At 39.0% G+C, this 24,279-nt stretch overlaps 1 protein-coding gene across 13 annotated transcripts in view; it reads left to right on the top strand.

The window, feature by feature from the left end:
- Nucleotides 1–16,481, top strand: part of LOC309631742 (uncharacterized protein) — a 240,627-nt gene extending 224,146 nt beyond the window's left edge. For 7 of the 13 annotated variants that reach the window (XM_082398627.1, XM_082398628.1, XM_082398624.1 and 4 more), the window contains one exon: nucleotides 6,517–11,769. In XM_082398627.1, the coding sequence (XP_082254753.1) occupies nucleotides 6,517–6,710 (194 nt within the window). In that variant the 3' untranslated portion in view covers nucleotides 6,711–11,769. Of the gene's footprint in view, nucleotides 1–6,516; nucleotides 11,770–16,362 lie in introns of those variants that run through there. The other 6 variants (XR_014246449.1, XR_014246450.1, XR_014246451.1 and 3 more) reach the window with 1 other exon arrangement.
- The last annotated feature ends 7,798 nt before the right edge of the window (nucleotides 16,482–24,279 follow it).

Below are 24,279 nucleotides of genomic sequence, written 5' to 3'. Positions count from 1 at the left end.
CATAATTGTACACTCGCAATGGAAGGATTTTACAGTATGTAAAATTGCCCCAGTAAACATTAATAATTATGTCTACAATAAACAATATTGTTAAATAAACAATAAATAGCCAATCTGCTATTTTTAGATATTTTGACAACTAGTTTGGGTTTTTTGGGGTTTTTTCATATATTACCCCTTTTATTTAAAAAAAATTTTTTTTAACATCTTTATTGGACTATAATTGCTTTACAATGGTGTGTTAGTATCTGCTGTATGATAAAGTGAATCAGCTATACATATACATATATCCCCATATCTCCTCCCTCTTGCGTCTCCCTCCCATCCTCCCTCTCCCACCCCTCTAGGTGGACACAAAGCACCGAGCTGATCTCCCTGTGCTATGTGGCTGCTTCCCACTAGCTATCTATTTTACATTTGGTAGTGTATATATGTCCATGCCACTCTCTCACTTCGTCCCAGCTTACCCTTGTCCCTCCCTGTGTCCTCAGGTCCATTCTCTGAGTCTGCGTCTTTATTCCTGTCCTGCCCCTAGGTCCTTCAGAACAATTTTTTTTTTTTAGATTCCATATATATGTGTTAGCATACGGTATTTGTTTTTCTCTTTCTGACTTACTTCACTCTGTATGACAGACTCTAGGTCCATCCACCTCACTACAAATAACTCAATTTTGTTTCTTTTTATGGCCGAATAATATTCCATTGTATATATGTGCCACATCTTCTTTATCCATTCATCTGTCGATGGACACTTAGGTTGCTTCCATGTCCTGGCTATTGTAAATAGTGCTGCAATGAACATTGTGGTACATGTCTCTTTTTTTTTTTTTTTTTTTTTTATTTATTTTGGGGTGTGTTGGGTCTTCGTTTCTGTGTGAGGGCTTTCTCTGGTTGCGGCGAGTGGGGACCACTCTTCATCACGGTGCGCGGGCCTCTCACTGTCGTGGCCTCTCTTGTTGCGGAGCACAGGCTCCAGACGCACAGGCTCAGTAGTTGTGGCTCACGGGCCTAGTTGCTCCGCGGCATGTGGGATCTTCCCAGACCAGGGCTCGAACCTGTGTCCCCTGCATTGGCAGGCAGATTCTCAACCACTGCGCCACCAGGGAAGCCCCTCTCTTTTTGAATTATGGTTTTCTCAGGGTATATGCCCAGTAGTGGGATTGCTGGGTCATATGGTAGTTCTATTTTTAGTTTTTTAAGGAAGCTCCATACTGTTCTCCATAGTGGCTGTATCAGTTTACATTCCCTCCAACAGTGCAAGAGTGTTCCCTTTTCTCCACACCCTCTCCAGCATTTACTGTGTGTAGATTTTTTGATGATGGCCATTCTGACCAGTGTGAGGTAATACCTCATTGTAGTTTTGACTTGCATTTCTCTAATGATTAGTGAGGTTGAGCATCCTTTCATGTGTTGGCAATCTGTATATCTTGTTTGGAGAAATGTCTATTTAGGTCTTCTGCCCATTTTTGGATTGGGTATTTTTGTTTTTTATTTTTGGCTGCATTGGGTCTTTGTTGCTGTGTGTGGGCTTTCTCTAGTTGCAGTGAGTGGGGGCTACTCTTTGTTGTGGTGCACGGACTTCTCATTGCGGTGGCCTCTCTTGTTGTGGAGCACGGGCTCTAGGCACATGGGCTTCAGTAGTTGTGGCACATGGGCTCAGTAGTTGTGGCGCACAGGCTTAGTTGCTCCGTGGCATGTGGGATCTTCCTGGACCAGGGCTCGAACCCGTGTCCCCTGCATTGGCAGGCAGATTCTTAACCACTGTGCCCCCAGGGAAGTCCTGTTTGTTTTTTTAATATCAAGCTGCATGAGCTGCTTGTATATTTTGGAGATTAATCCTTTGTCAGTTGCTTCGTTTGCAAATATTTTCACCCATTCTGAGGGTTGTCTTTTCGTCTTGTTTATGGTTTCCTTTGCTGTGCAAAACCTTTTAAGTTTTTAGGTCCAACTTGTTTATTTTTGTTTTTATTTCCCTTTCTCTAGGAGGTGGGTCAAAAGGATCTTGCTGTGATTTATGTCATAGAGTGTTCTGCCTATGTTTTCCTCTAAGAGTTTGATAGTGTCTGGCCTTACATTTAGGTCTTTAATCCATTTTGAGTTTATTTTTGTGTATGGTGTTATGGAGTGTTCTAATTTCATTCTTTTACATGTAGCTGTCCAGTTTTCCCAGCACCACTTATTGAAGAGGCTGTCTTTTCTCCATTGTATATTCTTGCCTCCTTTATCAAAGATAAGGTGACATATGTGTGTGGGTTTATCTCTGGGCTTTCTGTCCTGTTCCATTGATCTATATTTCTGTTTTTGTGCCACGTACCATACTGTCTTGATTACTGTAGCTTTGTAGTATAGTCTGAAGTCAGGGAGCCTGATTCCTCCAGCTCCATTTTTCTTTCTCAAGATTGCTTTGGCTATTCGGGGCCTTTTGTGTTTCCATACAAATTGTGAAATTTTTTGCTCTAGTTCTGTGAAAAATGCCATTGAGAGTTTGATAGGGATTGCACTGAATCTGTAGATTGCTTTGGGTACTATAGTCATTTTCACAATGTTGATTCTTCGAATTCAAGAACATGGTATATCTCTCCATCTGTTTGTATCATCTTTTATTTCTTTCATCAGTGTCTTATAGTTTTCTGCATGCAGGTCTTTTGTCTCCTTAGGTTTATTCCTAGGTATTTTATTCTTTTTGTTGCAGTGGTAAATGGGGGTGTTTCCTTAATTTCTCTTTCAGATTTTTCATCATTAGTGTATAGGAATGCAAGGGATTTCTGTGCATTAATTTTGTATCCTGCTGCTTTACCAAATGCATTGATTAGCTCTGGTTATTTTCTGGTAACATCTTTAGGATTCTCTATGTATAGTATCATGTCATCTGCAAACAGTGACAGTTTTACTTCTTCTTTTCCAGTTTGGATTCCTTTTATTTCTTTTTCTTCTCTGATTGCTGTGGCTAAAACTTCCAAAACTATATTGAATAATAGTGGTGAGAGTGGGCAACCTTGTCTTGTTCCTGATCTTAGCAGAAATGGTTTCAGTTTTTCCCCATTGAGAACAATGTTGGCTGTGGGTTTGTCATATATGGCCTTTATTATGTTGAGTTAAGTTCCCTCTATGCCTACTTTCTGGAGGGTTTTTATCATAAATAGGTGTTGAATTTTTTGACAACTAGTTTGAATTAACTTCATTCCCAGCCCAATCAGTCTTGAAGAAATATGGCATTAATATGGCCCCTAAATGCCCCAATTTGTCATAAGAAATTATTTGTCAAAATCTGACCTGGTTTATGTACAACTAACCATTTTTAAATCAAGATGAACATTTGTTTTCTTATATCTCCAGCTAAACAGAGAATATCTTTTAGATCTAGACAGCATAAATAAAAACAAGTATTTCAGTCATTGAGAAAGAATGAAAATAAGAATAATCTCACAAATGATCACAGAAAGTCCATCCCTTTAAGTATAATTATTCAGTATTCTGATAAAACTCTTTATATAAATTTCCCTCAGAGAAAGATAGTACTTAATTTTTTTAATTGAAATCTCAATAAGCAATATGGCCTATTTCCCTAGGGCTAGATGCCTTACATAGAGGGGGAAAAAGTGCTCATCCATTTCAGCATAACTACTAAACTTTTGGCTGAAAGAGAAATATCCTTCTTTCTTTAATGTGACTTCTGTTTTCACTGGTTTGAAATAATGACCATAAAATTTTAAACAGCGGGAAACCTTACAAAAGCCAATTATCATGCATTCAAGCTCTATGATCCTTGCCAGTTTATCTAAAACTAGTTCAGACCCAAAAGTAACTTCCCATAGAAAACACTTGCTTTTCTCGTGGTCTAAGAAATCAATCAACTCTCAAATACTGTTTAATCTGTAATATAAGGAGACCACTATATCTCTAGGGGATTCATGGGAGGCAAATGGTGAACATCTAGAACCCTCCATTTGCATCTAATTACCCTTTTTATTATAATAAAAGTTTGAGTGAAATGCTTTTAGGTTTGAAATTACAAAATCATTTATTTCTACTATTTACTGTTTTTCACTCATATAGGAATTAATTTTATGCAAAATGGCCTCACAATTATTATAAGGGGTAGAGGGATAACTGCTAATTTTCAGTTATTGTTTGGTCCTCACAATAATCTTTTAAGCCAGGTAATGTTATTATATATGTTCAATTGACGGAGAAGCTGAGGCTTAACAAAGCTAAATACCTTGGCCAAGTTTGTCACACTAATATGCAGCAGAGACAGACTCCAAACCCAGAACTGTGTTCTAGAGTCAGGGTTAGCAATTCTCCAATAGAGTAAGAAAAACTGAAAACCAAGGAGTCTAACATGAGCCTCTGTCCTGGGAAAAGCTTTCCAAAGGACAAGATCAGACCAACATCGAGTTTGCATTGACTGGAGAACTGAGTTACTCTTAAACCTACATGTAAATGTTGTGCTGGAAGATAGTGGCTTAAGAAAAAAGCTTTCCCCAAGGACTGGCTAGAAGGGGGATTCTCCAGGGAGATGAGGTGTACGGTCTGTGAATTTCAGCCCCAAATGGAGCAGCCTATGCAGGACAGGACCCTGGTTAGGTTAATAATATTTTTGACCTGTCAGTTACTATGGAAAATTCTAAATTGACCACAGCTTCCAGCTGCTTTGGATGGGTTATTTTAATAAGAAATTGCACTCACAGACTGTCAGTTTCCTGACTGATAAACCTAAATGCAAATAGTATTTCATACTGTTTGGAAGAGGCAAAGATCAAGCTGAACAGTACCTTTTGGCTGGGAACTCCCTAAACATTTTCTAGGAGCTCTTTCTTCCTGCTGGCAGAAGAAAACAAATCTAGTTGGTTATTATAAGATGTTTCTTTTTCTTCTTTTTACCCTCAAAGAAAAATACACTTTCCTGAGAAATCTGATATTATAACATGCTCTTTTAGATATTGCCACATAATTTACACTTCTGGCAAAGATTCTCCCAGCAGCCACTTGGGATACATTTTCATTCAGCCATTGGCACTCTTATGTAATTTTGATAAAGGTCTTATTCACTGGGATAACCATGATAGCCCACTGTCCTTTGGTTGTCCCAACTGGACTATTCGTGGAATGGCTTGAATTGCTGAGTGACTGGATAACCGTGTTACCCACGAAGCACATTAGGTGGAGGTGAAACACAGATGATTACATTTAAGGGCTTATTAAGGTCTGGCAAGGCAGAAGCTGGGTAGCTCTGCTTGCATTAGCCAAGTCCTCCAAGGCTTTCTGTTTCTCCATGTTGAAACTTGGTGAATCTTGTCAGTCCGGTGAAAATGGAAAAAAAAGAAAAAAATGAAATTCTGTTAATAGGATTATACGATTTAGGGAGTAGAATGTTGTTACAGATGATTTATTTTGAAAGCTGATTTCGTTTTAGTGAAAACAAGCTCAACCCATTACACCAGAGGCCATGGTGCCAAACACAATCATTTCTAGTTTGAAAGATGTGATTGCTTTTTAATGTGGAAATTTCATGAGGTTACAAAAAGGAAAAAAATTCAACTACTTTCATGTAACAAAGTCACTTTGGGATGTGGGTTACAATGCCCTGACAGTGTCCAGATACCCTGACCACATCGCAAGTTAGAAAGGTGGATCCGTTTGATTTACACCATTTCTCAATTGTGTTTCCCTTATGCCTTTGAAATAACATAAGAGTTTTTTTTACCAAAATAAATAGAAAGTTAGATAACCTAAATACTGGAAGTATGCAGAATCAGGCAAGGATAGGCAAGATAGAGGAAACAAATACAGGTAAAGAAACTTAGTCTACAGACCTCTGTGTGTGTGTGTGTGTGTGTGTGTGTGTGTGTGTGTGTGTGTATGTGATAGAGAGAGAGAGAGAGAGAGGGAATTCTCCTTTGCCAAAACAATTTTATTTGCTTACTACAGTTTGACCAAACCAAAAGCCTGTTATTTAGCCTGTTCTAGTTTAGTCTGGTGATTTGCTTTCACCAGGTTCCATAGCATCTTCTTTTCTCACATATAGCTTTGGGGGATTTTAAAGGAAATAAAGACTCATCAAATCAATTTTTAATGTGTTCATAGGGTGTGGCTGAGATTATCATAATGATGATGGCTAGGTTTTGACTCTGCCATAATTTATCAGATATTATAATTCTTTGTTAATATGTAATATAATGTGAAATTCTTAGAAAACAGTTGATGGGACAAGGAAAAAGTGTTTCTACTGGTAAAAAATATCACTAAATTGAGAATGATCAAAAAGTTAAGCCATCTTGAAGAGAATTGAATGTTTGTTATGTGGAATGCATCTCTCCATTCTTAAACTAGGCTTTTATCCCTTGCTGGGAAGGATGGAGCCATAGCAGGGAATACAGCCGTGACAATGTAGCATCATTTTTCAGAACCTTGGATAGGAATGACATATACACCATGAAACCTTTTTGTCCTTCCAGTAATTGGTTGTTATTTTTTGCCTGTGCATTTTGAATGCCTGTTCTTTGTGACTGGCAGGGGAAAAGCAGGTGAAGAAGCCATATGATTGCAGTGCTCCTTGCAAAAGCTTGGCTGACAAAATTGCTACTGCATCTTCAGGAGCCAGCATAAAAGAACACAAATCTGAGCATCAAAGGAACTGGGACACTGGAAGGGAAAGGTGCTGGCCTTTTGTTGGAGTAAAATTTAGGGGGAATGAGTTAGGAGTCTGAAAAACAAGCAAAGCAAGACTACAATGTCCAGTTTCAAATTTAAGCAAATCCTAGTTAGCCCCTGACAGTTCCACTTAGCACACCATTCATTTAGTACTCAGGCCAACCCTGAACTGCCAGATCAGCTAATGTGGTAAGTGTACATGTCCTTCCATTTTCCTTTTTGATTCTTTCTTTTCTGTTCATTGTCACTTCAGTTCTGATATCTAAATACCTACATAGATTATTTTACTTCTTGGCATCAATTCCTGTAAGAAGGAGACTTGAGTACAGTAAAGTAAAATTTGGGATCATTATGGATCAATGTAACTAGTGCTTAAGGGAAGGGCTAAGCGCTTTAATTTATTGAATGGCTACCATGTTCCAACTATTTCACGTACTTATTTAATCCTCACAAAACCTTGAGATAGATATTATTATCCCACTTTGAAGAAGGAGGAATTGAGATGCAGGGATGTTAAGGTACCACAGATTCATCTACTCCAAAGCCCATGTTCATCCTACTAGTTCATTCTGTCTCCCAACTTCACTTATGGCAAAAGCCTATTGATTCTTGGGGCTGAGGAATGAACTTATTCAGTAATGTGAAGTCTAGTTATGACTCCAATTAGGACCTCAGAGTCCTGGGTTATGAGACTTTGAGGAAAGGGTTTGGAGATCTTCAGATGAAAGAAAAATGAAGCATAACTTTCTGTAGTCAAATGTATATTTGATATATGTATATGACAAAGTGCTATTGGCTTATATAGGATTTTTCAGCAAATAAGTCTCTGAGACCTTCATCTCTATATTCTTGGTACCTAGAATAATGCCTGACACATAGTGGGTATCCAATGAATATATGTTGAAATTAACTGTGGGATCCATAATTATGGGAATAAATCAGGAAATTTGTTAACTAGTGCAGAAACGATATTTCAGATTTATTTCCAAAGTTGTCATATCTGAGGTGATTCTAAAACATTTATCCATATTTTACTCTTTTATGGTATGATGACAGTGGTGATCGTAAGAAGACTTTGTAAAATGACATCTCTCGTTATGTTCCTTTTTAAAAGGTGAACTATACATGCCCCTACAACAATGTTACCACAATGAATGAGTCTCATGGAGTATTGATTAATGGCTTCTTCAGTTAAAAGAAAAACCAGTTTCTTCTTGGATTTCAGTGGTTGCTAAGACTGCGCAGTCTATACAGGAAAAAAACTGTGTGAAACCAGACTCCAAGCTCAGAGGGCAAGCATGCACACTGCACCAGAAATCATGCTATTCCAATCCAAATGTACTAAATCCTCCTGTGTTGTGTGGTCAAGGAGTTAAGTTCTAAAGGAAAATGCCAACAGCCTAACGTGGAAACCATATCTGTCTGTCTCCTTCAGCCTCTGAGCCTCTCTGACAGGACTCTGCCGAGGAAGGTGTCTTAATGCTTCACCCAGTAATGATAGCCTCACCAAGTGCTTCGAAGGAGTTATACAGTAAGGGCCAAGTTTGGGTTTGGAAAAGAGAGGAAGCAAACTGACTCTGTGGTTTGTTATGAGATCCTGGGAGGAGCTTTGAGCGTTACAAAGAGTCTTTCCTCTTCCAACCCTTCCGACCTCCTCCTCAGTCCCTCCTGGGTTTCATTCTTTTTTCACAGAAGCTTGGCAGCAGGCAGAGTGAGAAAGGCTAGCTGAAAAAAGGACTCCTCCGTTCAGGTCTCCTTCACATGACCTATGACTGCAGCCCCAACAGTAGATTGTGAAACTAGAAGCCCTCTTTCATTGAGTCCGTCTTACCAAGAGGAAAAACTGCTTTGTGTGATGACTTTATGGCAAATCCTGGCAAAAGCTTTGCCCTGCATACTGAAAGAGAGACATTTCTAACCGCAGCTCATGAACCACACTTATTTACTCTGGCACATGCCCACTATTTGTTCATAGGCTTTCTGTCTCTACCAATGTGTTCCAATTTTGGAGGCTAAATCACTGCCACTAGTTTCCAGGACATTCCGCTAGGCTAAGCAAAATCGCCCTAAGCAGTAGTCAGAAACCACTGGAGTAGTATTGTAAATACAGACTATTTGACGAAAATGAAAGATAGCAAACATCTTATCGTTTTTGTGCTGCAGAATTCCATGGGTCATATCTTGCAGAAAGTCATGCAAGACACTAACAAGAAACTAGAGCAGGGTACAAGGGCTTTCATCCCCACTAAAACTCAGAAATTATGCTTGAAACCACTTTGAAAGTTGGTCACAGTCTAACACAGCTTTAAGTATATACTATGACCCTGTTCAGGAGTCATGCTAGAGATTAGACACAACCTAACCTGTAGTAGCCTTTTGTCTGGTATGGATTTTAAAATGAACATAAGATCTGAAAACAGTGGAGCAATGCATTTCTGCATTCGGTGATAGCCATCCCATCCCCATGTGAGTCTTTACCTTGGGCCTAATGATGGCTTAATGGGTCATGTTGAACCAGGTTGATTTCAAGATCTGGGATAACTGGGAAATTCTCCATTTGTAATAAAACCTCCCAGCCCTATTGAGCTGCCTTATTCCTTATCTCACCCCAGGCAGGGACTGAGGAAAAGGATACATTACATGATACTGCTTCTCTATCCACACCTCTTTTGCCTGTTTTCTATTAGATTTGTTTCTAACCAAAGCAGAGTTTTTATTTACCCATGTGTTTTAGTAATGAATAAGAGTGTGTGTTATACATTCTGCAACTTTGATATCAATGCATCAATATGACCATGTTTGTGTTTGGAAAGAGGAAGGAAGCTCACTCCAAAATCAAGTGCTCAGTATCCACCAGTATTCTTTTGAGGTGGCTTGGCAGATTCTTGAAGTACTTATACGTTTTACAATACCTCTTGAGACTTATTGAAACAAGTCTCTTTCATCCTAAGGGTGAAGCAAAATTAAGTTGAAATAAGCCACAATTAAAACTCCATGTGTTGCTTTACAAGGCAGAAGAAAGGGTATCCATATCTCTATCCATGTGTATTCTGTTAACCTTTCAGGCATTTTAACTTTGGGTAGTGGACAGCATGAAGGGGGACTAGGTAGGAACAAGGCCACCACATCAAACTGATAGTGGGGTGGAAGGAACATTTGACACCTCCCGCCTTTTCTGCCCCCTGTCTGTTTTTAATTTTGCTAAATCATTCCCGTCTGGAGATTGTATATTTTAAGTTGCCTCTCCAAGCAACACAGAGGTACAGTGTCAGAGAGCCTGATCTCAAAGCCAGGCAAAGAGATGTGAAAGCTGTAAAGGCCCCAAGCCACAAGAAAGACAGAAAAGGAACAGGGTGGGGTCCTGGCTTAAATGATATTAGCCTTCAGGGTGTATGCAGTAACTGGGAAGATGCACTGGGAGACATAACCTTTCTCTCATGGTGAGTGTAAGACTTTTTGTATGTTTGTGTTTTAAAAAGTTAATATCCTTTTGAAAGTTCTAAAGGTGACTTCCTGGGAAATGTGAACTACCATGAAATTTTACTGGAAAAGAGATTCCAAGGCAAGAGACTTCAAAGTGAGATTTGTCCATCATAAATATGAAGGTAATAGAAAAAGGGGGAAAACTGGTGACAAAACCTAAAATGTGTTTTGCACATGTGCACATGCATAGAAACATCACGATGCTGTGGAGCCCATCAATAGTGACTTCAAGAAAAAAAAATTACCCTCTCTATATAGCCTAACACCACTCCCAAGTCATGTAGATCTGTTTGGGAGGATTTCAGATTCACGTGTTCTAGGTGTTGGCATTTACACGTACATGTTTCTAAAACACATCTATAAGATGGGCATGTTAATAGTTTCATCTGCAGAAAAATTATAAGTCTCAGATGAGAAAGCAAGTAAAGTGCTAAGCATGGTGCTTGAAATAGTCAGTACTCAAACATTATCTGCCATTATTATTTAAAGACTTACATGATATGGGAATTTTTTTTAATGTGGTGCAATCATGATAACCAATAGCTTCCTCTCTACAGGGAATTGCCTTGAACCTAATTTACAGTTCTTTCAATTTTTTGTTTATTTTTCATATATACTTCCTCCTGCTCAGGTTTATTGAGGACTCTGTGAATGCAGCATCACTGCAGCCTTGTGCACCACCGTAGTAATCTCTAGACGGTGTTAATATTGTGGTTTTAATGAAAGGAATGGTGTGGGCTTACACACACAGATATGCATTGCATTTGAAAAAAAAACCCAAAACCTTCTGAATGGCATTTCTTCATGTTTTATCACCATTTAAAGGAATAATAAAACTACCTATTTACTCTTTTTTTTTCTTTTTTTTAAATATATATATTTTTAAAATTTATTTATTTATTATTTTTGGCTGCATCGGGTCTTAGTTTTGGCATGCGGGATCTTTGTCGCGGTGCGTGGGCTCCAGGGCACATGGGCTCTGTAGTTTGCAGCACGCAGGCTCTCTCACTGAGGCGCACGGGCTCAGTAGTTGTGGTGAACAGGCTTAGTTGCCCCGCAGCATGTGAGATCTTATTAGTTCCCCGACCAGGGATCAAACCCGCTTAACTTATATTTTTGGTTAACATTCTAAGTAGGAATATTCTAAGTAGGAATCAGCTGCAGGCACGCGTCCCCTGCATTGGAAGGCGGATTCTTTACCACTGGACCACAAGGGAAGTCCCATAACTACCTATTTACTCTTTTGCTGATAAAGCAGATGATGTTTACTGTAGCTCTGTAATGTATTTACCTCATCACTTTCCCAGAAAAATCCCTGTGTAGTTGTGTGTCTAGTTGCAATGCCATTCTTTCTTAAAAGTGATAAATTATGGCTTTAGGTTGTTTTCCTTAAGCATTTTTTTTTTGTATTTGTTATTATCTAATAGCTATAGAAGCAGTGGAGAAGTTACGTCAAATGAGAGAACAATTAGTAAATGAAGACCAGAGATTCATGGTGTTTGTGTGTGTAGGCACAGGCACATGCACTTGAGCCAGCACTGGAAATCCTATGCCCTATGTGCATTTATGTATGTGAAAGACATGCGTTTACATACAGAAACCACATAATTATTAGGAACCAACAATGGTGCCCTTGATTCTCACTGAAAATCACTGTAAGTCACATGGGAAATTTTCCTAAGAGCTTAAATGAGAGCCCTGCCCACTCAATAACTCAGCAAATGTGTCCCGGCTAGGCTACGAAGATATTCAGAAAATCTTGGATTAGGATAGCAAAAATGAAACATAAACAGTGTCAAATCAAAACTGCCATGGGCATTTTTAAAGTTATTTGGCTTAAGTCATCATGTAATCAGAAATAAAGCATTGCTGCTGCTTTCAAAGGGACAGTTATAGAGAGCAGAGTGAAGATTTGATCAGAGGCATATAAACACTTAAAAGAAAACAGGCACGGATTGTGAGATTACATATTCTAAGTAGGAATCAGCTGCAGGCACTTCTGAATCATTTGTCTTTCTGATCTTTTAGGAATCAGCCTGTAGGCAAACCACGGGGTGAGGCCGGGAATGCCTGGGTGAGGGTGCATGTGCACGTGGGAGAGGTGCTGAGCACCCTCTCTCGGTGCCAACCCCCCGCCCCCAGGAGAAAGGTATGTTCAGTCCTTGGTCTACCTGTTGACAGAGGAGTTAGGCATGTTCTCCTGCTGTCTTGCTCCCTGCCAGCACTTCCTCCCTCACCAGTGATGAGACCGGGCTATGAAAAACAGGTACTCTGACTGTGCCAGGCTCGAGGGCTGGGCCTTCCTTACTCAGACTAGGTATTTGTCTTTGTGCATGATTTTAAGGGTGTGCTAAAAAATGTGTCTATGTCCCTAAAATATTACTCCCATCAATTTGCAACATAGCTTCTGAAACTTCACCACTAAAAATTCACATCTTTGAGTTAATGCTAATCATCCATAGTAAGAGGGGCGGTGTATTAAACTGCTTTTACCCTTTCTACTCTCATTCTAATTAGATTACCAGATAATGCCCTGCTCTCTTGAAAGTGGAAGTAAATATCCAGTGGGAATGGGGCACAATGCAGGTAGAATTTGATAGAAAATTTGGTCAACATGAGAAGTGGAAAAGGTCCAGAGCATATCAGCTCAGGTGAGGGCCACAATGAGGGGACCTTGGGTAAACAGATTACAGAATTACACCTCTAGGCAGGGGAAGTAGGAAAGAGGAAGAGCCATTCCAAAATAAGTAAATGTTGCCAAAGAACCACTTACCAGCATTTCCTAAGGCTGGTCCTGCTGCTAGAGTGTAGACCTTCCAGCAAAATATATGGTGAAAAAATGTCACCCCTCCACCATAAACAAATACCCCATCCCCACTCTGTCCCTCTGCCCCAGTTTCTCATTTGGGAAACTTATAGTTACTATGGCAGCCTCCAAGGTTTTTTGGAGGAACAAGAATGTTCAAGGAAGCTAGAGCTCTTCAACCAAATGATTATATCTCAGATTTCCCAGTTCTGACACCCAAGCCCTCACTTTGGAACATCAATAAATCCTTGTTATATTGTTGCCTGAAACACCACAAGTAAACCTCTTGAGAACTGTAGAAATGTACACAGGCTACTCAGCATAACCTTGTCAAAAGAAGATACAGTACTTTCTGGTAATTCCTATCTGGTAGTTCCATAGTCAGGAATAGGTCATTGTTTTTAATCAGAAAAATATATATATATCTTTTACTATCTTATCAATTCTTTTTGCAAGTCTTTATCCTTTAAGAGAACTGCAGATGGTTTTAGTATGTAATATGTAATAGGACCTGTTAAGATTATACCAATGAAATTGGTTTCCTGGAAGACCAGAAGCCTGGACTATCACCACACCTCCAACCACTCGATGCCACTGCTTCCGAATCATGGGACTTCCCTATCCACTCAGGACTGTGGGACTCTTGGGGAAATTGCCCAGGCCATGTTTCACAAACAGGCCCTGGAACTCGTGGGAAAGGAGCTGCCTTGACTCATAAGAAAGGGGGCGCTCCAGGTTTTGTTATGCGTTTTCTAGAGGTACAGATGAGGTAGGGTGAAGGAGGTAGAGTTCATGCCTGAAATAGGGAAAGAGATAATTATCAGGAAAATATTTCTTTAGCTATTCAACCCAGTCCCTTGGGTTAAGAAGGAATTTAGGAGCCTGGTTTTCCTGATACCTTCTTAATTTTGATAAAAGCATGGATTTAAAAACAACGACAACAACAACAGGGGAGTGTCATTGACATTTCAGGATCCGTCAGTGTCTTCCGATAAAGCTGTATCAGTAATAATATTTTTTAAAGACGTACTTTCATTTTAAGTAGAGAAGAAACAAAGAAAAGTGAAAAACACACTTTAGCCACTTCATCTCATTCAATTGAATTTTTCAGGCAAACTACAAACAAGAATGATAAAGTCATTCAGCCTCTGTTATCCCAAATGTCCCTAATGTTTTCCTAAGTATGTAATTTACTCTCATAGCAACTGCATCAGGAAGACAAAAATCAACAGAATTATCCACAGTTTACAGATGGGTTAAGAAACAGGCAAACAATCAGGTGAAAAACAATTTAGTTCCCTCATTAGTTGTTTTGTCTTCATGATCCCATGTTTTTATTTTATTTTATTTTATTTTATTTTATTTATTTATTTATTTATTTATTTATTTATTTATTTATTTATTTATTTATGGCTGCGTTGGGTCTTCGTTGCTGTGCGCGGGCTTTGCTAGTTGGGGTGAGCGGGGGCTACTCTTCGTTGCGGTGTGCCAGCTTCTCATTTTGGTGACTTTTCTTGTTGCGGAGAACGGACTCTAGGTGCGCGGGCTTCAGTAGTTGTGGCGCACGGGCTTAGTTGCTCCGCGGCATGTGGGATCTTCCCAGACCAGGGCTCGAACCCATGTCCCCTGCATTGGCAGGTGGATTCTTAACCACTGCACCACCAGGGAAGTCCCCCCATGTTTTTAAAATGTGTTTTAAAAAAAAAAAAAACATTGAATTGATTGAGTGCTTTGGTGCTAGGAGGACACAACCTCAGAAGAAAAAAAAAGTGATCAATTTTCCAAAATTAAATAATGAATCAATGGTGGTGCAGCTACTAGAATCAGCCAAGAATATAGTTATAGAAACATTTAATCTCAGAAATGTCATTCCATTCATCAACTCAAGAAAAGCTTTCCTTGTGAACCACACAGATTAAATAGTTTTAACGGAGATTATATCTAAGGAGGCCACCCAAATTCACCTTTCCATTACTCATTCCCTGGTTGTAGTCTAGAGACATTAGGTATCTTGGTCCAGAAATACATATTTTCCATTGAAATTAAGTATGTTGGGTTTTCCTTTCTTTGGGCTAAAATTAGTAGTCAATCACAGACTCTTTCTACCAGATAATGTTACCAAGGAAAAATGTCTCTTTAAGGTTCTTGTGGATTAGATAGGCAAAATTTTCCCTGTACAAGGCTGTGCCTCTGAACAATTACGATGCTGACCCAGCAAAAGCAATGTCTACATTTCATCTTTGGAATCTGAGGAGGAAAACTAAAACAAGTGGTCATTACTGAAGGGGGTTTCAATAATTGCTTTAATGGGACAGAGTGGTTTTATGTGAAGGTCTTCGTGACAACTCAGGAAGAAACAATCAAAAGAAAAACTGTTTTTACAGCTTGTGACAAGGTAATAACAATAAATAGGAATGGCGCCTTGATCGTTCATCCCAGAGACCCTAATACTTAGTTTGACTGTATAATTTATCGTCCAAACCAAGATTTTTTTTTAGAGAGTGAAAGGGGGTGCAATTAACAATTATGCTGGAACAACAGGTGTGAATTAGAACATTTCAGGCAAACGGGACAAATGATCACCGTACTAATACTAGAAAGGAGAAGGGGATTAATTATAAGAGAAGAACACTGACATGGGGCAGGTTTCTAATTAATATTTAATATGAAAAGGCATTTTTTAAAGGAGTTTAATACATGCTCATTTTAACTATAGAGGTTGGTGATATCCCAGTCATATCCTCTTTGTACTGATCGTTAAATCAGTGAGTCTTATCTTGTTAAATGGTAGGTTATTTTATATATTTCAGACACATTGAAAGGGACATTGATTTTTTTTAACCCTGAAAACCAATTAGTAGAGCATAATAATGCCCTTGTCTCCTGAACATGAATGCCCATTCCATTGGGGAGTAACCTACTTACCTGGAAAACAGGAGTTTTCAATCTATCTTTTTGGACGTGTCGTGTCTTAAAGGTAACGTTTATTCCAGATCATCTTGGGGGATAAAAGACCATTGTTAGCATGGAGTCTTGGCACATAGTAGGTACACAATAAATATTTGTTGAATAAGTGAATGACATGTACTCAGCAGAATAATTAAATGTTTTAAAGAAATATGAATACATATATAGAAAATCATATATTTGCTTTTATTCAACTCTTTCTAAATAGTTGCATAAACAAAATAAAAGTACACACTGGAGTCAACAAATTATCATTTTGCATGTCCTTAAAAATCACAGCAAAGCAGGTTGCTATTCAGAACTTACAGAGGAGACAGTATCTCTCCATAGATCCTGCAAGCTTAAGAGATGAAACAGTTTTTCTCTTCTTTTGGATTATTTGTTAGTATTAAAAATAAAACAAAACCCGGTTTTCACACTTAATTGAAGTATTCTATCCCTCCCATGCTTAGGACGGTTATCTTGGAGAAGGGATTTGATGTTGGTGTTGAAGAAAGCTCATCAATGGCTTGGCAAGAAATAAGAGATGAAGAGTTCTGGAAGCCTGTATAGAAAAGCTCATAGAAGAGAACAGGTGAAACTTTAGGAAAGGACACCAAGGAACTAATAATAATTTTTTTAAAAGGATTGTTATATCTGATGTAATTTTGGGGGGAAGCTGGGTAAAGGGTACACGGCACTTCCCTGGACTATGCAAATACTTATGAGTCTATAATTATTTCAAAGTAAAAAGTTTAAACAAATTTTTAAAAAGAAAACAAAGTGAGAAAGTTGAGATGGAGAAATAAACTGCCTTAAGACAAATTTCATGTAATTTGAATACACTAAAGGAAACTATAGTGAATCCCTCAACATTCCTTATTCAATATTCAGGAAATATTTTTTGAGCACTTTTCTCTATAACAATCATTTTTCTTGATGTTGAGACACTGTGGTGAACAAAATAAAGTTCCTATTCTCATGGAGCTTACATTCCAGTGCAGATATATAATGAGCAAATAATGGTCTAATAGATACATAATGCTTCAGATTATAGTAACTGCTCAGAATAAAAATAAAGGGGTAAAGGGGCACAGCAAGATAGACAAGTGCTATTCTAAAAGTGTTCAAGGAAGGCTCTCCGATAAGGTGACATTTGGGCAGAATAAAGGGAGGGAACTGAGCCGTGTGGGTATCTGAGAAAAGAGCATTGCAGACAGATGCTACAGCAAATGTGAAGGTCCTGAGGTGGGAGTATTCCTGGCATGTTCAAAAAGCAGCAAGAAGGTCAATATGGCCTGAGAACAGGGAAGGGGGTGACAGAGGATGAGTTCAGGGATGTAGTGTGAGTACAGGAAGCATTATAGGCCTTGAAGACAAGGGGTCTGTAGTTTAGGGCCAGGTTGGGGTTTGGTCATAAAAGTTGAAAGACATCAGCATGGAAATGGTATTCAAAGTCAAGAGGCTAGATGAGATCACCAAGAAAATGAGTTTAAATAGAGAAGGCAGGTTGACTCAAGAACTGAGCCTTGAGCAGTCCTGATATTTCAAGATGAAGAGGATAAAGGAGAAACGACAAAGCAGCAGACTGTGAGGTAGAAGGAGATCCAAGAAAGGTGTCCAGAAGGCCAAGAGAAGAAAGCATTTCAGGAAGGAGAAAGTGATCAACTGTAAATGAGTTGAGAGAGAAAATGAGGATTAAAAATTGACCGTTGAATTTGGCAAGTAAATGCCCTAAGTGACCTTGACAAGACAGTTGAGGGAGAGTGGTAGGGCAGAAAGCCTGAGAGGAGTGGTTTTAAGAATGTATGGGAAAAAAAAAAAAAAAGAATGAATGGTAGGGGAGGAAGTGTCTTTACAAAAGGCAAGACAACTCTTTCAAGGAAAATTGCTGTAAAGGAGCACAGAGAAATGGAACAGTATTTGGAGAAGGTGTGGAGTTGAGAGAGTTGAGTGGAGGTTTCACCACTAAAACTAAGCAAACAAAATAAAACAAAGCCAAGAGTTTTGTTTTTGTTTGAGATTGGAGCTATAGCATATTTATGTGCTGATAGGATTGATCCAGAAAGCAGAGAAATTTTCTTGAAATAGATAGTTAGATTTAACCCAAGGTTGAAGTCTCTAAAGTAGGAATGAGGGGGATTTTAGCTGCATCATTCTGGATTGATTTAAAGGGAAAGTTGAGAGAGGAACTGTCACTAGTGTTACTATCATTTCTTGGTCATGACCTTATCTGGGCCCTACTCATAGAGGGGAATGTAGGAGAGCAAAGATAAAGGAACAGACAGTTCAGAAAACTTCAAGGAAGAAGTCAAGGAAGAGATCTGAAATGAATCTGTGGGATATAAAAAACAAAAAATGGCTGACTGGAAGGGCTGTTCTGGGAAATTTTGATTATAGGTGTGTAGAAGTCAAGTGCAATCCTTTGGTTGGGTTTATAAGTTTTTAAGTTATTTATTGTGAATTAGTATGTAGTTTGTGTAAAAAAAAAGCAGACAATATAGAAGTACATAGGGCAAGAAAATGAAAGCGCGCGCACACACACACACACACACACACACACACATACACTTTCTCATATTCTACTCTCTAGGGGGAACCACTGTTAATTTGGTGCATATCCTTAGAGATGTGTATGGGTGTATTTATAACATACATATATGTATGTATAATTAATTTATAAAAATAGAATCATATACTATTCATACTCTTCTGCAACTTGCTTTTTATACCTAACATGTCTTTTGTATTTTTCCATCTCAATAAAAAAGGCTCTACCTCTGTCTTTATAAAAAAAAATATGAATAGATAATACATGAACATGATACACTATATAAAAGGGACAACAGGGTATATAGAGAATCTCACTGTAATTTCCCAGCAGTCAGTTTCTCCCCAGAGGCAACCACTATTACCAGATCCTTAAATGTTCTTTCACAGCTAGGCAACGTGAATAAACACAGATATGTTGTATTTATATAAATGGTAGATTACCATACATGTTGTTGTATATCTTGCTTTTTAAATTTTAACTATATATCTTAGACATCATTCTATATAGAGCTGCCTCATTCTTCTAAATGGCAACATTGTATTCTATCTTTACTTAATCAAATCCTATAGCTGGATATTTCTAACTTTTCACAATGAAGTGAATTCAACCATACTGAGCAAAAATTTAGAATTTATTCAGCAAAGGAAAAGAGAAGAAACCAAAATACAGGAAGACCAAAAGAAGGCATTTTAAACTATAAAGAACTGTAGATTAAAACTAAGTCTGGGGCTTTGTCTATGTGGCATTAAAATTAATTCTTGAAAAGTAATTTGAAATTCTAGGTGCTAATATTTTTATTTTCAAAAAGGAATTCATCTTTTTATTACTTTCAAAGAAGATATGAACAATGAAGAGCATCTCTCTGTTTTGAATGCCTGAACCCTCTTAACAACCCTGATAAAGCATTTTTCTGGGACCAATCAGTGAAAGTCTAGAGAGTCATTTTTGTTCATAAAAATGCCTGGTTAAGAAATCATTCTCCTCCATTTGGTATTTGTTAATGGCTATTACAGTTGACACTATTCATAGAGGCTGGTTTTACAGATATTCTGAATAAATTAATGTCACTGAAATGACACATCTACTAGGAAACTCCAAGGGGAAAAAAGTGATGTTTTTCCCTGTATATAAAATACACTATTAATTGAATTGTCTAGAAAGACAATATCCTGTGGTGGCTGGAGTCTTAAGGTATGAGTCCTCATGTCGTTCTTTGACCACTGGGTGTGTGAAGTTGCATTATTCTATTCTCTTTGCTTCAATTTCCCATTTGGAAGACAAGAGAAATAATTGTGTTTGGCGCCTCTGCCCACCCCCCAAGCCATGCTGAGAGAAGCAGAAATGAGAACCGGCACATGGCAGAAAGTTTTCCAGTAAGGTACTGTTTCTGTCATCATGTTAGTATGACTCTGACCTGGTGATGTCTCAAAGTGGGTTTAGAGGCAGCGAGATGTGTGTATCAGAATCAACTGGGGAGATTTGTCAAGCCACTCCCTGCGTTGCTCCTTCCTTCCATCACCTGTTGAGAACCACTGTAACTGAAGAAAACTTCAGTGACTGGTTCCAGCAGGTATGGGACATAAGTATTGGGTTCTAAAGAGTGGGAGATGGGCACACGTTGATTAAGGTCAAGGACTTCTGTTTCAGGAAGAGCGGAGTTGAATGTTGGCCCCACTCCTTCATTAACTATAGGATTTTAAACAATCTTTTCCACCTTTTGAAGCCTTCATTTCCTCACCTGTAAAACACCTGCCTTTAAGGTTGTGGCTACCAGGTAAGTAGTTAGTGCTCAATAAATAGTTCTGCCATTGTTTCATCAGTAACTCCAACCTTAATTGTCCACTCTGAACCATGGATTTAAGGCGATATTTGTCATTCTCTCGTAAAGGTTTAATAGAGGTAGGATCCTTACACACATATACACTTAAATGTAGAATTTTAAGGCTGGAAATAACTTTAAAACCATAAAGATTACCCTCACCAAACTCTCACCTTATGGATGGCGAAACTGAGGCTCAGAAAAGCAAGAGATTTATCCAAGATTACAGGGATATGTCGAAGGGTCAGGACTAGAGCCACATCTTCTGTCTTCCTGTCCAGCACTCTTCACTTCCTGCCTCTCAAACCACACATTTAATAAATATAAAAATACTTGCTTTAAGAAGTTAACGATGAGAAAGTTATTTCCTTTCTATGGCAGGGTCAGTGACGCCATCACATAGAACAAGAAAAATCCTGTGAGATGGCCCTCATCCAGCTAATAAAATTAATAGCACAGGAAGGTGTGGAAAACTACGTCCTATTATTGCAGAGGTGGCATCCAAAGACCCAGAGACGAGTGAGTGACAGCCTAGGCTCTAGGACCCAGATAGAGACCCACATAGTGAGGCAAAAGACAGCGAATCAGGAGAAGAGTTTCCAATATCCCTAACGGCCCCGAATCTGCTTCCCCAGATTGTTCCTGGACTTCAAGCTGCTGTGCCTCCCTTGAGGACTCTCAAGATTTCCAAAAGCTTCAAGTTTTTTCACATGGCTGCTTCTTCCTCACATCCTCGACTCCTGCTCTGTGACTAATACAGACACCAGTGTATCTGCAATGAACTTAAACAATTCCCCTGCCCTGGATGAACCACACCCACGGGGAGTTCAGGAAGCAGAGCAGGGGCAGTGACTAACACCAAGAAACCTTACATTCAAGTCAGCAGATGAAGGCAACAGATCAAGTCTGTGACTCTAAAAACAGGCCCAAAGGATCTTCTGGGCTCCCTCAACAGGGGTGGGCACCATCACCAATTGAAGAGTTATGCTATGGGTCTGATTGCCAGGACCAAGTGGAGTGGAGGGGAAGGTCACAGAACTGGAAGCACACCCAGTCCAGTTCTGGACACCTGCCTGTTTGCCCACGAATGACCACTGTGGAATCTGAGGCAAGAGGGCAGCCCCCAAACCTCAGCTCGGAGTCTCTGACTCTGAGCATGGCCCGGCCCTGCAACCACAGTATCTCCGTTCCAGTCTTGGTCACCATCAGGAAGGCATCTGTTACCTCCTGCGTTCTGTGGTCGCCAGTATAACCCAACGGCCATAAATTTCAAACTCGGCTACGTGTTGCCCTACTTCTAACTCTAACTGCCTGCAACCTGCCCTTTGAGAAAACAGCTTTACTCCTGAGTGCTCTCTGCTAAATGAGTGCCACCTTGTCTCTTTCCTCCACATCATCATTATAATTAATAAGCAACAATATCATCCCTGGTGGTTATGTTCTTATTAGGTGTTAACCGGCCTTAACATCATTATCTCATTAGGCCTTTCCACCTAAATTACTTTATCAGCTTCCCTCTGAAGGGGGTCTGGTACTGTCTCGCTGAAAGGAATCCCCTGCACAAACACGAGAAAGTGAAAGGATAATCACAAGCATTTAGACCTGCTCCAGATATTAATCTTCTTAAAAAATTTATGCTATTTCTACTACTAGGAATACTTTACATTGCTGTAAACCCTCTCATCCAGTGTGTTTAAAGCAATACCCAGGAGCTTTTTAGCTTAATCTCACTCATTTGATGAGGAAAAAAAAATATTGTAGAAGAATATATTCTAAAATATTTACAACAGTTAAAACTCTCCCCTCCCCCATCACTGCCCACATTTCTATTTGGATAAATTCTCTCCAGTTTTTTTTCATTAAGAGGCTGAATTCCAAAATTTTATATATAAAAGACTGTGAACAGATTTGCTCACTTAGTCCCCACTTTAGTTGTTCTAGATGCAATCTTTTCTTCAACTTCCTCTGACAGTGCTTAGCATTTCTTTAATAGCACTCATTTTGTAATTTAACATTTTGTAAGAAGTAGATGAAGACAATTCTACTCATAGATGAATGGACAACCCAGACTAATACATTTCTCTAGAAATGCTTTCATTCCTGAGGACAAATGACACTTACTGCTTCCTCTGTTGTCCTCACGATTTCACGTTAACCGTGAACTCTTTTCATCTGTTCCTCCTTTATTTCTAGGTTGTGCACGTTCTCTAGAGGTTGGGGGACATGCCGTTGAGAGTTCAAGCCTGCCCTTTCCACCTATTAGTCACGTTTTGTTTTCCATCCCAGTTACCTCCTCCCTTCCTTATCTTCCTGTGTACCTTAATCATCTCCCATGTAATTCATCATTCATCCTCACTTTCCATAGTAATTTCCTATTTTTAAATGTCTTATTACCTCATATTCCTCATTAACCACTTATCTTTCAAACTCTGTTGTTCATTTAGTTTTCTCACAATTTGTGTAGTTATTTGGTTTGCAGCATTCATTTCCCCCTTTTGCTCACCCACCGATCAGTCATCTCTTTCCCTTCTCCTGTCTACTTTCCAAGTCCCAAGCTCTTTTTTTCTGAAGGTGTGGATCATGATTTGAAATGGTGGAGATGAATCTTAATGTCCCCAGACTCTCTATTTATTAATTTTTAATATCAAATTATCATCCCATGTGGGAAATCTAGGTTTCTAATTCTCAAGCCTTCCTACAGAGGCAATCAAATTCACTAGGTCTCTTTTTTTTACTTAATTGGAGATAATACAAATCTCAAATGAAGTATTGCACAGTTGGTGTTTATCTGAGATGCGCTGACCATCCTTTTTCCCCTTTGCAATTGAAGCCCAGTATCATGGCCAAAAGACTTTAATGTCTTTTGCATCTGTGTCATATAAAACTTCTCTTAGATTGAAAGTAAACCCCTAAATACAAATCCTGCTGCTATCAAACTTTCTGTTAATGCCCAGTCTCTTCTCCAAGAAAAGCATGACTTTATTTTTTTAACTTTTTTGTTTGTGTTTTCTTTTGTTTTTGAAACTTCACAGGCTTCAGAGCCTTCTTCCTTTCTCTTGATCTTCCTTTCCACCTCCTGAAATCTCAGGATAATTAATTTCAGCAAACTCTGGAGACATTCTTCCCTTTATTTTCTCTACTTTAGGATCCTCCCTCACTTCATCCTTTTCCAACAGGTACCTTCCTATTTCAAGTGTATGACAGGGACCAGTTCCTGTCTTTGCACAGTCCCACCTTTATGTTCTTCCTCACTTCCCCTCTACCAGTTTATTTTACTCCACACATGCACTCTGTTTCCATCCGTGAGCATGGTCAACAGTTTGTGTGGCTGCTGAAGTTCTCCCAGCCTGTCTCCCTGGTCAAGAGGGCTGCCCTCTTCTTCCCACAGTGCCCCTCGAATGCTAGCAAGGGAAAGGCATTGTGATCATCAGCTTTATTAGTGATAACATCAAGGCAATGGGAATAACCGTACTGACCAAGGGACAGCCTCATTACCCCATGATTAAAGAAAGAATTGGGGCAATTTCTCAAATTCTGTCTCCCTATTGTACTTCTCTGGAGATCTGTGTTCATTTTTCAATGGATGTTTATTGGATTTCCAACTCCATCACAGGTATATGATGGAATAAGGTTAGTAAATTGTAACCACTGAAACCTACCATGCATTTCCATATGATTATGAGTTTCATTCTAAGCTAGCCTGGGAGCTTCCTGGCGGTCCAGTGTTTAGAACTTGGTGCTTTCACTGCCGAGGGCCCGGGTCCAATCCCTGTTCAGGGAACTAAGATCCCACAAGCTGTGTGGCGCAGCCAAAAAAAATTCTAAGTTAGCCAAAGGTGTAGATTGCTTGTGCATGGGAAATCCTGCTCATTGAATTAGTATATTTCTTTGAAAAGAATTCATTTTCTCTGAGTTAATCATTTTTTATATGATCCAAATCATCTACCCTTTTTTCAAAAATATGACCCCTTTCCCCCTCACTATTATGTTATAATTCATGCACGATTTCTCTTGAGG

The sequence above is a fragment of the Balaenoptera borealis genome (assembly GCF_965194805.1).
Source record: "Balaenoptera borealis genome assembly, chromosome: 7".
Lineage (NCBI taxonomy): Eukaryota > Metazoa > Chordata > Mammalia > Artiodactyla > Balaenopteridae > Balaenoptera > Balaenoptera borealis.
Note: the sequence above shows the minus strand (reverse complement) of the source record. Positions and strands in the feature narration are given on the sequence as shown.